Source organism: Vombatus ursinus, unplaced genomic scaffold, assembly GCF_900497805.2.
Source record: "Vombatus ursinus unplaced genomic scaffold, bare-nosed wombat genome assembly UNPS02015012.1, whole genome shotgun sequence".
Classification (NCBI taxonomy): domain Eukaryota; kingdom Metazoa; phylum Chordata; class Mammalia; order Diprotodontia; family Vombatidae; genus Vombatus; species Vombatus ursinus.
Window position 1 is genome coordinate 832224 of NW_020954790.1, and position 16606 is coordinate 848829.

At 39.7% G+C, this 16606-nt stretch overlaps 1 protein-coding gene across 1 annotated transcript; it reads right to left on the bottom strand.

Annotated features, from left to right (window-relative positions):
- Nucleotides 1-13404: 13404 nt before the first annotated feature.
- On the bottom strand, nt 13405-15416 carry LOC114030778 (zinc finger protein 501-like). The gene has a single exon (XM_027845675.1). It carries the CDS (start codon nt 15389-15391, stop codon nt 13850-13852), a length of 1542 nt encoding a protein of 513 aa, XP_027701476.1. The 5' UTR covers nt 15392-15416; the 3' UTR covers nt 13405-13849.
- Nucleotides 15417-16606: the final 1190 nt, after the last annotated feature.

Below are 16606 nucleotides of genomic sequence, written 5' to 3' on the forward strand. Positions count from 1 at the left end.
TCTTTTGTGGTGGCAAAGAATTGGAAATTGAGAGGATGCCCATCAACTGGGGAATGGCTAAACAAGCTGTGGTGTATGAATGTCATGGAATACTCTTGTGCTGTAAGAAATGATGAGCAGGCTGACTTCAGAAAAAACTGGAAAGACTTGTATGAACTGATGCAAAGTGAAATGAGCAGAATTGAAAGATACACAGTAACAGCAATATCGTACGCTGATTAGCTGTGAAAAACTTAACTGTTCTGAGCAATACAAAGATCCAAGACAATTCAGAAGGACTTATGAAGAAAAATGCTACCTATCTCCAGAGAAAGAACTAATGGAGTCTGAATGCTGGTTGAAACACTTTTTTTTTTTTTACTTTTTTTGTCTGTGTTTTCTTTCACAGCATGACTAATATGGAAATATGTTTTGCATGATGGCACATGTATAATATCAAATTGCTTGCCTTCTCAATGAAGGGAAAAGGGAAAGATGGATTGAGAGAATTTTGGAAAACAAATTTAAAGATTGCTTTTATATGATAAGATGGCAAGATGGATTCACAAGTGAATTCTGCCAAACATTTAAAGAAAAATTCCAACACTATATAAACTATTTGGGAAAACAGGTGAAAAAGAAGTCCTATAGAATTCCTTTTATGACACAAATATGGTGCTGATACCTTAGCCAGGAAGAGCCAAAAGAAAGAAAGAAAACTATAGACTAATTTCCCTAATGAATATTGATGCTAAAATTTTTAAATACCAGCAAGGAGATTACAGCAATATATTACCAGGATCATACACTATGACCAGGTAGGATTTATACCAGGAATGCAGGGCTGGTTCATTGTTAGGAAAACTATCAGCATCATTGATCACATAAATAACAAAACCAACAGAAATCATATGATTATCTCAATAGATGCAGGAAAAGCTTTTGACAAAATCCAGCACCCCTTCCTATTAAAAACATTAGAGAGCTTAGGAATAAATTGAGTTTTCCTTAAAATAGTAAATTGTATCTATCTTAAACCATCAGCAAGCATTATCTGTAATGGGGATAAGCTAGAAGCCTTCCCAGTAAGATCAGGGGTGAAGCAAGGATGTCCATTATCACCACTCTTATTCAATATTGTACTAGAAGTGTTAGCTATAGCAATAAGAGGAGAAAAATAAATTAATGGAATTAGAAGACGCAGTGAGGGGGAAAAAAACTATCACTCTTTGCTGATGATATGATATATTTGGACAATTCTAGAGAATCAACTAAAAAACTACTTGAAATAATTAACACCTTTAGCAGAGTTGCGGGATATATAATAAAACCACATAAAGCACCAGCATTTCTATATATTACCAACAAAGTCCAACAGCAAGAGATAGAAAAATTCCACTTAAAGTAACTATAGACAATATAAAATACTTGAGAGTTTCCCTGCCAAGACAAACCCAGGAGCTATGTGAACACAATTACAAAACACTTTTAACACAAAGTCAGATCTAAACAATTGGGAAAATGTCAATTGCTCTTGGGTAGGCTGAGCCAATGTAATAAAAACGAAAATTCTACCTAAATTAATTTACTTATTCAGTGCCGTGCCAATTAAATTACCAAAAACTATTTTATAGAGCTAGAAAAAAATAACATAAAATTCATCTGGAAGAACAAAAGGTCAAGAATATCAAGGGAATTAATGGAAAAAACACAGAAGGTGGCCTAGCTGTACAAGATCTCAAACTATATTATAAAGCAGCAATCATCAGAACTATCTGGTACTGGCTAAGAAAATGGTGGATCAGTGGAATAGATTAGATACGCAAGACAGTGTATTTACAAGTAATAAATGACCACATCTGTCCAGTGTTTGATAAACCCAAATACCCCAGCTTCTGGGATAAGAACTCACTAATTGACAAAAACTGCTGGAATAATTTGAAAATAGTATGGCAGAAATTAGGCATAGACCAATATCTTACACCAAATAACAAAATAAGGGCAAAATGGATACATTATTTAGACAGCAAGGGTGATACCATAAGCAAATTAGGAGAGCAAGGAATAGTTTACCTGTCAGATCTATGGAGAAGGGAAGAATTTTTGACTGAACAAAAGATAGAGAGCATTAGGAGATGTAAAATGGATAATTTTGATTATATTAAATTTAAATTTTTGCACAAATAAAACCAATGCAACCAAGATTAGAAGGAAAAAAGAAAGCTGGAAAATAGTCTTTTACAGCAAGTGTCTCTGAAAAAGGCCTCTTTTTTTAAATATATAGAGAACTGAGTCAATTTATAAGAGTACACTTCATTCCCCAATTGATAACTGGTCAAAAGATATGAACAGTCAGTTTTCAGATGAAGAAATCAAAGCTATCTGTAGTCATATGGGGAAAAGTTGCTCTAAATTACTATTTATGAGAGAAATGCAAATTAAAACAACTCTGAGGTACCAATGCACACCTATTAGATTGGCTAATGTGACAGAAAAGAAAAATAATAAATGTTGGAGATGTTAGAAAATTGGGAAATTAATGCACTGTCCTTGGAGTTGTGAAATGATCCAACCATTCTGGAGAGCAATTTGGAACTACGTCCAGAAGTAATCAATACCACTGCTAGGTATGTATCCCAAAGAGATCATAAAAAAGGGAAAAGGACTCACATGTACAAAAATATTTATAGCAGCTCTTTTTGTGGTAGCCAAAAATTGGATTGAAGGGATGCCCATCAAGTGGGGAATAGCTAAATGTAATGGAGTACTATTGTGCTATAAGAAATGAAGAGCAAGCAGACTTCAGAAAAACCTGGCAAGACTTAGATGAACTGATGCCGAGTGAAGTGAGTGAGCAGAACCAGGAAAACATTATACACAGTAACAGCAACTATGTGCGATGATCAGCCATGAATAACTTAGCTCTTCACAGCAATGCAATGATCCAAGACAGTTCCAAAGGACTCATGATGGAAAATGCTGTCCACATCCAGTGAAAGAATTGATGGGGTCTGAATGCAGATCACAGCATACTATTTTCATTTTCTTTATCTTTTTTGTAGTTTTTTCCCTTTTGGTCTGTTTCTTCTTTCACAACATGACTAATATGGAAATATGTTTTACATGGTTACACAAGGAAGGAGTGAGGGAGAAAATTTGGAACTCAAGATTTAAAAAAATGAATGTTAAAAATTGTCTTTACATGTAATTGGAAAAATAAAATACTATTAAAAATGAAATAAAAAGCATTCTTCTTCAGTTGGAAGTTTGGCTAGAGAGGGATTGACTTCAACCTCAGGTGTAGGCACTGGCTTCAGCATTTATTGATGATGGTCTGTGGAGAACACTGTGTTCAATCCACTCTTCAGGATCATGTCTTTATCACTAATCAATATGGCTCCATCAGCACTGAGTAACTGAGATGCACCACAGGCCTCTGGCCCATAAATAGCCTTCAGGGTATCATAAAAGTACTTGGATCATTACTATCAGCATAAAACTGAATTTCATAATACACCAATAAATTTAACAATTTAAGTGAAATGGAAGGTTATTTACAAAAATATAAACTGCCTAGATTAACAGAAGAGGAAACAGAATATCTAAATAAATCTATTTCAGTAAAAGAACAGGCCATAAATGATCTTCCTGAGGAAAAAAAAAAGCCATCAAAACTAGATGGATTTACAAGTGAATTCTACCAAACATTTAAAGGTCAACTAATTCCAATATTAAATAAATTACTGGGAATAATAGGCAAAGAAGGAGTCCTACCAAACTCCTTTTATAAAGCAAATATGGTACTGATACCTAAACTAGGAAGAGTGAAAACGCAGAAAGAAAATTATAGACCAATTTCATTAAAGAATATTGATGCAAAAATCCTAAATAAAATACTAACTAGGAGACTACAACAATATATTACAAAGATTATACACTGTGACCAAGTGAGATTTATTCTGGTAATGCAGGGATGGTTTAACACAAGGAAAACTATGAACATAATTGATTGTATGTATATGTATAGCCTATATCAGATTGCCACTGTCTTATTGAGGGAGGCGGGGAGGGAGGGGGAGAAAAATTTAAAACTCAAAAGCTTATGGAAGTGATTGTTGATGAACCAAAATAAATTAATTTAAAAAAAAGAAGAGGAAAAAAAACCCCAAATGGAGTCATGAAGAGTCTGACAGGACTGAACCACAACAATATATTATGCACTAGGGACAGGAATATAAAAAGCAAACAGGCTTTGCCTTCATTAAATGTGCATTTTAATAGGAAATATCATACTTAAAGGGGCTTGGTAGCCTGGGAGAGGCCTTTAAGTTTGGGAAGTCTGGAAGACGATAAGTGGAAGAATCAGGGAGTTGACTGACAAATCTCTTCCAAAAGCAATGGCAGTATTGATTACTGTACATATGATGTAAGTCCTCAAAAAAGAAAATCTATGTAGTCAAAACTGTGAGATCTTTTACTCTTGTGGCAGAGTTTTAAAATATATTAGCTGTTGGCATAAACTCAAGAAATTTTAAATTCCTGGTTTGCAGGAGCCATATATCAATTTTTGTTTATATTGGTCTCAATGCATTGCATATGGACACTAAATAAATGTTTGAATAAATGAAAAAAAACATAATTGATTATATTAATAAAAAAGTAACAAAATTATATGATTATATCAATAGATGCAGAAAAAGCTTTTGATAAAACAGCACTCATTCCTATTAAAAGGACAGGTGTAAATGGATTTTTCCTTAAAATCATAAGCATCTACCCAAAACCTTCAGCAAGCATTATTTGTAATGGGGATAAGCTAGGAGCTCTCCCAGTAAGATCAAGAATGAAACAAGGAGGCCCATTGTCACCAATATTATTCATTATTGCATTAGAAATACTAGCAATAAGAGAAGAAAGAGAAATTGAAAAAATCAGAATGAACATTGAGGTAATAAAACTTTTTGCAGAAGATGTAATGATATGCTTGGAAAATCCTAAAGATTCAACTAAAAAGTGGAAACAATAATTTTAGCAGAGTGGCAGAATATAAAATAAACCCACATACATCATCAGTGTTTCTATATATTACCAACAATATTTTGCAAGAAGAGATAGTAAGAGATACCCCATTTAAAATAACCGTTGACAGCATAAAATACCTGAGAGTATACCTACCAAAACAAACCCAAGAACTACATCAACATAATTATAAAACGATATATAAATAAAGTCAAATTTAAATAATGAGAAATAGTAATTGTTCATGGTTAAGCAGAGTTGATATAATAAAAATGACAATTTTACCAAAACTATCCAATGCTATCCCAATTAAATTATCAAAAAACTCTTACTGACCTAGAAAAAATAATAACAAAATTCATACGGAAGAACAAAAGGTCAAGAGTATCAAAGGAATTAATGGGAGAAAGTGTAAATGTGAGAGGTTTAGCAGTACCAGATCTTAAACTATATTATAAGGCAGTAATTATGAAAACTATCTGGTACTGGCTAAGAAATAGAAAGATAGATCAGTGGAACAGAATACACACACAATACACAAACAAATTATAGTAACCCTGTGTTTAACAAGTGTAAAGACTTGAGATTTTGGGATAAGAATTCGTTATTTGGTTAAAAAAAATTCTTGGGAAAGCTATGAAGAAGTCTGCCAGACAGACTTCAGAAAAACCTTGCAAGACTTAATGTGAACTGATGCTGAGTGAAGCGAGCAGAACCAAGAGAACACTGGACGCCATAACAGCAACACTGTACAAGGACTCTGATAGACTTAGCTCTTCTCAGCAATGCAAGGATCTAAGACAACTCCAAAATACTCACAATAGAAAACGCTATCCACATCCAGAGAAAGAACTATGGAGTCTGAATGCAGATCAAAGCATGCTATTTGCCCTCTTTTTTTGTTTATTTCTTCTTTCTCATGGTTTCTCCCAATGGTTTAATTCTTCTTTACAACATGACTAATGTGAAAATGTGTTTAATACGAATGTTTATGTATAGCTTATATCAGATTGCATGCTGTCTTGGGGAAGGGAGAGGGGGAGAAAATTTAGAACTCAAAATCTCATAGAAGTGAATATTGAAAACTAAGAATAAATTAATAATTAATTTTTAAAAAAGAAGTCTGCCAGACATTGGGCATAGGCCAATATCTTATACCATTTACCAAGATAAGGTCAAAATGGATATAAAGGGAGATATCATAAGAAAACAAGAACATGGAACATATTTACCTAGCAGACTCCTAAATAGAACTATTTATGAATAAACAATAGAGAGCACTGTGAGTTGTAAAATGGATAATTTGGTACATTAAATTAAAAAGGGGTTTTTGTTTGTTTGTTTTTGATGAGGCAATTGGGGTTAAGTGACTTGCCCAGGATCACACAGCTAGTAAGTGTCAAGTGTCTGAGGTCACATTTGAACTCAGGTCCTCCTGACTCCAAAGCTGGAGATCTATCCACTGGGCCACCTTGCTGCCCCTTAAAAAAGGTTTTGTACAAATAAAATGAATGTAGCCAAGATCAGAAAGAAAACAAAATTGGGAGAAAAAATTTATATGAAGTTTCTCAGATAAAGGTCTCATGGCTCAAATATATAAAGAACTTTGTCAAATTTATGAAAATATATGAGTCATTCCCCAACTGATAAATGGTCAAAGGATATGAACCAGCAGTTTTTCAATGAGGACATCGAAACAATTTGTAGTCATATAAAAATGCTCTGAATCATTGATTACAGAAATGTAAATTATAACACCTTGGAGATATCATCTTACACCTATCAGATTGGCTAAAATGATAGAAGGGGAAAGTGACAAATGATGGAGGGGATGTGAAAAAATTGTGACACTAATTCACATTGGTAGAATTGTGAACTGATCCAACCATTTTGGAAAGCAAGCTGGAATTATGCCCAAAGAGTTATTAAATTGAGTATATATCCTAAGACCCAGCTATACTATTATTAGGACTGTTTCCCAAGGTGATTAGAGAAAAAGGAAAGAACTGAGATGTTCTCAAATGTTTATAGCAGCTCTCTTTGTGGTAGCAAAGAACTGAAAATTGAGGGGATGCCCATCAACTGGGGGATGACCAAACAAGTTTTGGTATGTGATTATGATGGAATATTATTGTGCTACAAGAGATGATGAGCTCAATAATTTTATTTTATTTATTTATTTTTGGCTAGGCAGTGGGGATGAGTGACTTGCCTAGGGTCACACAGCTGGTAAGTATCAAGTGTCTAAGGTCACATTTGAACTCAGGTCCTCCTGACTCCAGGGCTGTTGTCACCTAACTGCCCCGGGGTTCAATGATTTAAAAAACAAAACAAAAGATGGAAAGGCTTGCATGAAATAATGAATAGTGAAATGAGCAGAATGAAGAGAATGTTGTACATAGTAAAAGCAATATTTTTCTAAGAAGAACTTTGAACAACTGAGTCATTTTGAGTATTATACTCAAATCAACTACAAAGGACCTTTGAAGGAAGATGCTATTCACAACTAGAAAAAGAACTGATAAATAGAAGTATGCATAGTATGGTTACACACACATACATATATATCTATACATACATACACAAATATTTGTGTCTGATGGTAGCCTTCTCTAGGGTGGGGTGGGGAAGGAGGAGAAAAAAACAGTACACAGTAGAGAACAAAAGAAAACTTAGGAAGGAAGCACAGAAAAGCGAGGTAGCTTTGAAAATGAAAATGTATAGTATTTATTACAAATTTTTTTAAAGTAAACTGTGAAATGGAAATTCGTGGTTTTGTATCGAATCCCCTTTCTATTGTGCTACGTACGTGGACTTTTTTTTGTATTTATGTTCAAAATGTATACAAACTTTTAAAAAACCTATAAATATTAGCCGTTATTCTTATGATGTTTGATTTGGAGGGCAGAGTAGCAATAGTGGTGGAGGTTGGAAATCCAGACGTAACCTCAGCCTAATTCCTCTTTCTAATTCTCAATGTCAATAATGTGAAAATGTCTTCTGTTACAATTGTTGTTATAGTCAAGATTACTCTTGGACATCTGTAAGGAATTTTTATTCTATTCTGTTGGACAGGGGAAGCCTGTATTTGTATCTGTATGTATTAAGGAGCTTGTGATAGCAATGCTAAGAATGATCGTTACTAGATCTGGAATACTCTGGCATAATCCTTGAAGGTAACTTTCATTTTCATTCTTTGTCAAAGTTTCCACTGACCTTGAGGGGCACTGATGTGGCAGAGCTGATCGATAAAGAACCTGCAGCCGGTGAAAGTTGGGGAATACCTTTTAAGATGATGGGAACATTCTGAAGCCTTACGTTTTTAGGTTTAAAAGACTTCACGATTCTCTGGAACGAAGGATACCTGATGCCTTTGCCTAGCATAGGGGTCATAGAAGACATTCCTGCTTAAAAGGGTGGGGGAGTATGAATGTGATTGCATTAGTGAACAGTCTAGTTGGAAGCTACAAAATTGGACCTCTTGTTCCCCAGGCAGGGGAGATAGCACCCCCTCCCCCCAAAAAAAGGACAGTACGCGGGCCAGCTATGTCTCTGTTTTTCACCTGGCTGTGTACTCCTCTGGTCTTCTCCATCATGTCCCAGGATATCTCACCCTGGAAGACCACTTCAGGCCTGGAGCTCACATCATGTTAACAGTCTCTGGCTCAAAGTGCTCCTCCCAGAATCTTCACTGAGGAGGGCCACTCAGTGGCCATCTCTTCATTTTCCACTGGCCGCACTCTTTAGACTTCTTCATCCTATGCCCTATACCCTCTCCCCTCCCCTTCCCCCTCTGCAGCTTCTTTTTGTGTCTCCCCCATTAGAACATAAGCTCCGTGAGGGCAGGGTCTGCCTTCTGCCTTTCTTTGTATCCTCTGTGCCTAGTACAGTGCCTGGCACACAATAATCACTTAATAAATGTTAATTAACTAGCATGCACTCTTGGTCCCATTCCATCCTTTCTCCTCCAACAGATCGCCCCCTGTCACCCCCACCCCCTCAGTCACCCTGGGTCTCTCCCTGTCCACTGGCTCTTTCCCTACTGCCTATAATCCTGCCTATGTCTCCTCAGGCCCAAAAAATATCCTCCTATCCAGGAGATACAACCCAATTTCAAGATTTCTTTCCCAGTTGGATGCTTTGATAAGATCAGGTTTAGCCAAAAAGTATCCTGGCTGCACTGTGAGGGGAAAGCTATTGACAGAGACCCTCAGGGAAGAGATGACTATGGAGGGAGCCCAGCAGTACTTTCCCTGGGATCCAGGATAAAGGATGGGAAATCCCTGTACTCAGAATCAAAGACCATTTGGAGCCCTCAGTAAATGAATCCTCTAGGGCCTGATTGTAGTAATAGCAAGTTTTAGCAAAGAGCTTTGAAGCCAGCTTGTTCAATTTTGTTCAGAATGCTGCATGCAGCCCTTACATAGCATTGCCTTCATAGCATTTCAACCTAGTGTAGGTGTTTCACATTATTCCTAAGATTTAAGAATGCTCTGACCACCCCCTCCTCCTGGAAAGTAGGAATCTAACTTTGACTCCCCTTCCCCATCCCAGCTCTGACAGGTGAGCCTTTCACTTTATCTAGCCAGGATCCAGGCCACCATGACACTTTCCACAGTCTACTTGCCACATCCCTCCCCCACACACTACCCCAACAATGTTTTTTAGCATCTCCTTCCTATCCATTAGAATGTAAGCTACTTGAGGGCAGAGGTTATCTCATTTGCATTTATACTATTCCCACATTTCAGGACAGTGCCTGACAAGTAGTATTTAATAAAAACTCCATCACCTATCTACCTACCTACCTATGTATGTATGTATGTATCTATTTATCTACCTACCAATTTGTCATCAATGCAATGACCGACCCTAACTCCATAGAACTAAATAATGGGGCACACTGCCACCAGTGGAGACAGGTTAGATTCAGATACAGGAGACACGCCTTTTGGGATATGGCCGGTGTACGGGTTTGTTTTGCTTGACTTACTCAGTATTTAAGTTTTGTTTTTCTTTTTTCAGTTTGGGGGAGGTTGATTGGGAGGAAGGGGGATTGGTTGAGTGTTGCCCTCGACCCCCTGCTCTGGAGGATGGAGATCTTCACCAAACCTCCCCTGAAGGACAGCACGCAGGCCAGCTATGTCTCTGTTTTTCACCTGGCTGTGTACTCCTCTGGTCTTCTCCATCATGTCCCAGGAAATCTCACCCTGGAAGACCACTTCAGGCCTGGAGCTCACATCATGTCAGTAGTCTCTGGTTCAAAGTGCTCCTCCCAGAATCTTCACTGAGGAGGGCCACCTCTTCATTTCCCACTGGCCACACTTCTTCATCCTATGCCCTCTCCCCTCCCCCTCTGCAGCTTCTTTTTGTGTCTCCCCCATTAGAACATAAGCTCCGTGAGGGCAGGGTCTGCCTTCTGCCTTTCTTTGTATCCTCTGTGCCTAGTACAGTGCCTGGCACACAATAATCACTTAATAAATGTTAATTAACTAGCATGCACCCTTGGTCCCATTCCATCCTTTCTCCTCCAACAGATTGCCCCGTCACCCCCACCCCCTCAGTCACCCTGGGTCTCTCCCTGTCCACTGGCTCTTTCCCTACTGCCTATAATCCTGCCTATGTCTCCTCAGGCCCAAAAAATATCCTCACGTGATCCTTCCAGCCCCATTATTGATCCGTGTCTATCCCCAACAGCATCCTCCCTGCTTGATGTGCCCGGCCCCTTCTGCTACGCCATCTTAGGCCCCGCTCCAGGACTAGCAAACTTATTTTTACTTCGGGTCTCTTCCTTTATTGCTTCCTCCACCTTCCACCATTCACTGAGGCTGAATGACTCGTCGTTGCCCATCCTCGCCACCACCCCACCCACCCATCCCGTTGGTCCTGCGGCTTCATTCGCTATGCCTCACTCCCCGCTGACACATTAGACTGTCCTTTTACTACCATCACTCGACCTCTCCTCTCTTGGCATTTATTCTATCCACGATTATCATTCAGTCCATATCCTGGGAATTTTCTCAAGGTCAGTACTTGAATCAATCACCTCTTGACCGCAACACCTGCTTTCGTAATGGGGGACTTCCCTCAAACACCCCAATTCCCCAGTCCCTTGGTCTTCTCAAATACAAGGACCCACCCTCCTCCACTCCATCTCAGCCCTACACAGGCACACCATGGTCTGATGCTGCTATCATACATAAGTGTTGTACTTCCACGTTCAGGAACCGACTTTCCTTTATAATATCTGCCATTGCTCCATCTCTCTCTCTACCTTACTATCTCAATCCTGTTTTTTGTCCTTACAGTGACTTCTTATCCTTCCTACCCCTCAGGCTCTGGCAACACTCTCCTCCCTTCCAAATCTCAACCTGCCTGTGAGTCGGATGAGGTTACATGATCCACTGCTCTTCAACCCCACTGTCTGTGTCCTGTGGCTGAATTACCTATCAATAACAACCACAGATTACTCCCAACATCCACTTCCTCTGGTCATACACACATGCAGCTGAACAGAGCTTAAGGATGTCATGAAACATGGTGATCAAGCTCACTGCTAAATTGTTATCTAACTTTAACTGGGCTCTCACTGCAGCAAGGCAGTCTTTCTAGGACTCTCTAATCTACTCTCCATTCTACTCATGACAGTGGCTATTCCAGACTTTCTCCACTCAAATCTCCCATGGCAGCCCAAGTCCCACCCTCTCAGCTGAGGACCTCATCTTACCCTTTTAAAGAGTCATTCACCAAATGATTCTTATCACATTTCTCTGATATTCTCTCCCACTATCTCCTTTGTTCTGGCCTTGGATGAAGAGGAGGCCACTCTCTTTGCCAAGACAAATTCCTCTGTGGGCACCCCTGAGTCCTTCCCTTCCCATTTTTTCCTAGACTGACCTATCACTCCCTCAACTTTTCCCTATCTACTGGCTTTCCCTGCAGCTTATAAACATCCCAAAGTCTCTCAGCCTTAAAAAACCCTCACCAGATCCTGCCATCGCTACCATCCTAGATTAGCTCCTTCCTTTTGAGGATAAAGTCCTTGATAAGCTGTCTCCTTTGTGTAACTAACTCCTCTATCCTTACTCTGTCTACACTATATCTATTCTTACTCCCCTTTAGACCTCCTGCAATATAGCTTCATCATTTAAATGAAACTGGTCTTTCCAAAGTTACCATTGATCTCTTACTTGTCAAATCTTAAGGCCATTTGAGTGCTCAACCCTTCAGACTTCTGTGTAGTACTTGGCATTTGTGAAATACCTCAATGAAATCTGCCTCTCTCTGGGTTTTCATGACACTGTCTCCACTGCTTATCCTACTGACTGGTCCTTCTCAGTTTCCTTTGTTGTACTGTCCCCCATTTCAAGCCTATAACTGTGGGTTTAGCCCTAGGTAAGGGTCTGAGGGTCTTCTATGCCCTCTTACTTGACGACCTCATCAGTTCCTCTGGGTTTGGTTATCATCTCTATGCAAACAAATCTCAGATTCTTATCACCAGACCTCATTTGTCTTAAATTCCAGGATGACACGCACTAACCACTGGTCTGACACTTCACACTGGACTTATTCTATACATCCCAAACCTCCCTATTACTATTGGGGGCACCATTTCTTTCAGGCATGAAGATTCAAACCTACATGTCATTTTTACTCCACATATTCGATGAGTCACCAAATCCTGTCTTTCCTGTCCCCATGTCATCTCTCATACACTTCCTTCTCTCCACTCAGAAGGAGCGCACACCAAGTTCAGGCACTCCTAACCTCCCACCCAGACTATTGCAATTGCTTCACGACTGCTATCTCTGCCTAAAGTCCCTTCCTAGCCCAATCCATCCTCCAAACTGTTACCAAAATGATTTTCTTAATGCACAATTTTGACCATGGCACCCCATCTGCCTCCCATACCCTGCTCATTATACTCTGATGGATCCTTATCACATCTAGGAGATCTACTTCTCTGGAATGTAAAGCTCCTCACAACCTGACTTCTTCCAGCTTCTTACCCATTACTACCTTTTATGTATTCTATAGTCCAGGCATACTGGCCTGATTGCTGTTCCTCACACAAAACTCCACCTCCCATTTGCACGTCATGCAATTGTCCCACGTGCCAATAATGCCCATCTCCCACACTGCCCCTTTATTTCAGAATCTGTGCCTCCCTTCAAGACTTAGCTCAAAATGCTACCTCGTCCAAGAAGCCTTCACCACTCCCCATTCAGCCCTTTCTCTTTCCTTCTCACCGTCCCCCCACCCCAGTTGCTTTCTAAAGTTACCTTCCATCTACTTTCTATCAAATATACAGCTATTTATCTATGTATAGTCTCCCCCAATAAAATGTATGCTCCTTGAAGGGAGGGTCTTTATACTTTTTTTTTGTATCTCTAGTACTAGCACAGTATCTGGCATATTGTAAATTCTTAATAAATGCTTGCTGATTGAGTACATTCATATAGTTGCTCTCCAGTGTGAATTCCCTAAAGAGGATTAAGGGTTCTGCTTCAGCTGAAAGTCTTAACATTCATAAGGATCTTCTGGGACATGAATTCTAATACAGACCAGGAGAGGGCAGTTCTGGCAGAACCTCCCAGTCATTTCATTCATAAGGAATCCCATTATGAATTCTCTGGTGCACACTAAATTGTGAGCTAGGGAATGTCTTCTCCTAGCTATGAGATTTATATGGTTTCACTCCAGCATGAACTGACTGAGGTCTAGTAAACTTTGTGCTCTGGAGGATGTTCCAACCTTCTTTCCACTGATAAGGTCGTTCCCCACTATGAGTTCTCTGATCTTCAGTAAAGTAAGACCTGTTACGGAGGTATTTTTCACAATCATTACATTTTTATGTCGTCTTCCCAGTATGAATTTTCTGATGGAGAGTAAGGTTTCTGTTTGAGCTAAAGGTCTTTCCACAGTCATTACATTCATATGGTTTCTCACCAGTATGAATTCTCTGGTGGAAAGTAAGATTTCTACGCCGATTGAAAGACTTCCCACATTCATTACATTTATATGGTTTTTCTCCAGTATGAATTCTCTGATGTTGAGTAAGGTATGAGCTCTTTCGAAAGGCCTTCCCACATTCATTACATTCATATGGTTTCTCTCCAGTATGAATTCTCTGATGTACATTACGTTGTGAGCCCAGGCGAAATGCCTTCCCACACTCATTACATTCATATGGTTTCTCTCCAGTATGAATTCTCTGATGTAGAATAAGGTGTGAGCTCTGGCGGAAGACATTTCCACATTCCTTACATTCATAAGGTTTTTCTCCAGTATGAATTCTTTGATGTTGAGAGAGGTCTGAGCTCTGGCGGAAAGCTTTCCCACATTCATTGCATTCAAAAGGCCTCTCTCCAGTGTGTATTCTCCAGTGGAGAGTAAGGTTTTTGCTCCGCCTGAAGGCCCTCCCACATTCACTACACTTATAAGGCTTCTCTCCAGTGTGAATTCTCTGATGTAGAGTAAGGTCTGAGCTCTCACGGAAGGCCTTTCCACATTCATTACATTCAAAAGGTTTCTCTCCAGTATGAATTCTTATATGTATATTAAGTTTTGCTTTCTGGCGGAAGACTTTCCCACATTCATTACATTTATAACGTTTTTCCCCAGGGTGAGTTCTCTGATGTACACTAAGTTGTGAGTTCAGGAAAAATGCTTTACTACACTGTTTACATTTGCAAGGTATCTCTCCAGCATGAACTAACTGATGTTCGGCATGATTTGTGCTTGGCAACAGGATCTTTTCGTACTCATTAACTTCAAAAGGCTGCCCTCCAGTCTGAACTGACTGATGCTCAATAAGCCCTGAGCTCTGGCTGAAGGCCTTCCCACATTCATTAGATTCATAAGGTTCCCATCCAGTATGGATTCTTTGAAGTGGTGTAAGCTGTGAGCGCAGGAACAAGGTGCTACATTCATTAAGTTCGTGAGGTTTCCCTGCAGAACGTATCACACAATTCTCAGTAAGGTCTGAATTGTAACTAAAGGAATCCTGAAATTCATTATACTTAGCAAAGACTTGTTTAACACAGATTTGGTTGTAATTCCTGATGTCTGAATACAGGCTAAAGCTCTTCTGATCCATATCACACTGATGTAGACTGCTTCCTATACTTATACTCTGTTGTGGAAAAATGATTGGCCCTAGACTGAAGTTTTTGCCATATTTATTACATTCACGCCTTTGTACTTGATGGGGAAGTTTGTTTTGGATGCATTTTGTCTGCTGAGGAGATTTCTCCTCATTGATCTGATGCCTTTCTGACTCGGCATCCAAACCCAAGGCCTTTCTCAATTTGAAGGCAGCAACGTCATCCCTGCTGAGTCTTTCCTGGAAGGAATTTTTCCTGGAGAGGTCCAGCTTTGGAGAGGAAGCCATGCTTTCAGGTCTGGCCTCCCAATCTGAAACAAACAAACACACAGATTTCCTGTTCTTTATGCCTTTTTAATCTTTAAAAAAATTATTATTAACAACTTGACACCCATCAATACAAATGAGTATTTCCATACGTACATGAGAACCAAGAAAACGGCAAAAAAAGATTGTGAACGTCTATTATGTGCACCCTCCAGCTTCTTCAAGGAGGGACTGGGGTCAGGGACTGTGCCCATTATTGCAGCGGCAGAAGGAGCCCCAGGGGAGGAAACGTCTCCTAATTCAGGCTGATCCCAGAGCGCTGCCTGCGGCGCTGAGAAGTGAAGAACTCAGCCAGGGTCACACGGCCAACACAGGTCAGGGGCTGGAGAGAAGCCACCTTGTTGGCTGGGAGGCCGGCCCTCTAGCTGCTATCCTACCATGTCGAGCTTGTCTGTGGCTGCTTCTGGACTGCCCTTTGCTCACCTGTACTGTTACATTTTTCACTGATGTTCACTTCTAGTTTTTACCATCACTTTCATTATCCCTCTACGCTTCACACAGCTTTCAACTCTAATTAAAAACAAAACAAAACTCTGCTTTGTAACAAATATCTGCAGTTATGAGAAACAAATCCAACATTCACCATGACCGAAAGTGCATGTGTCATGTATCATGCCTGCCAAGAGACAGGAGCAGGACGTGTGGAGCTTGCCGGTAGGAAGGCACCTTGGCAGCTTCCAGTCCAGTCCACACACCAAAGGGCCCCTCCCACAAGAGACCTGAGAAGAGGTCATCCAGACCTCCCCAGAGGAATCTAACACCTTTCAGGGGCGCTGATTCCACTTCTGGACAGCTCTAATTGTAAGGAAATTTTTCCTGACATCAGGCCTAAATTTGCACACCCACAGCTCCTGGTTCTACCCTCTTGAACCAAACAGAATAAGCCTAATAACTATTTCAAAGGCAGCTATTATGTCCCCCTGGGTGTTCTTTCATTCAGGCTAAACATCCTAGTTTCTTTGACAGATTCTCCGGTCACAGATTTAAGGCCCCTCACCATTCTACTTGCTATCCTTTGGACACTTCAGCTCAAGCAACATAATTCCTGAATCGCGCCACTCAAAACTGACCACAAAAGCTGGATGAATTCTGAGGAGGGAAGACTACAGTGAATCTATAGCACTTGGCACAGTGCCTGGCATATTAGCAGACACTTAATAAATGCTTGCTGACTTG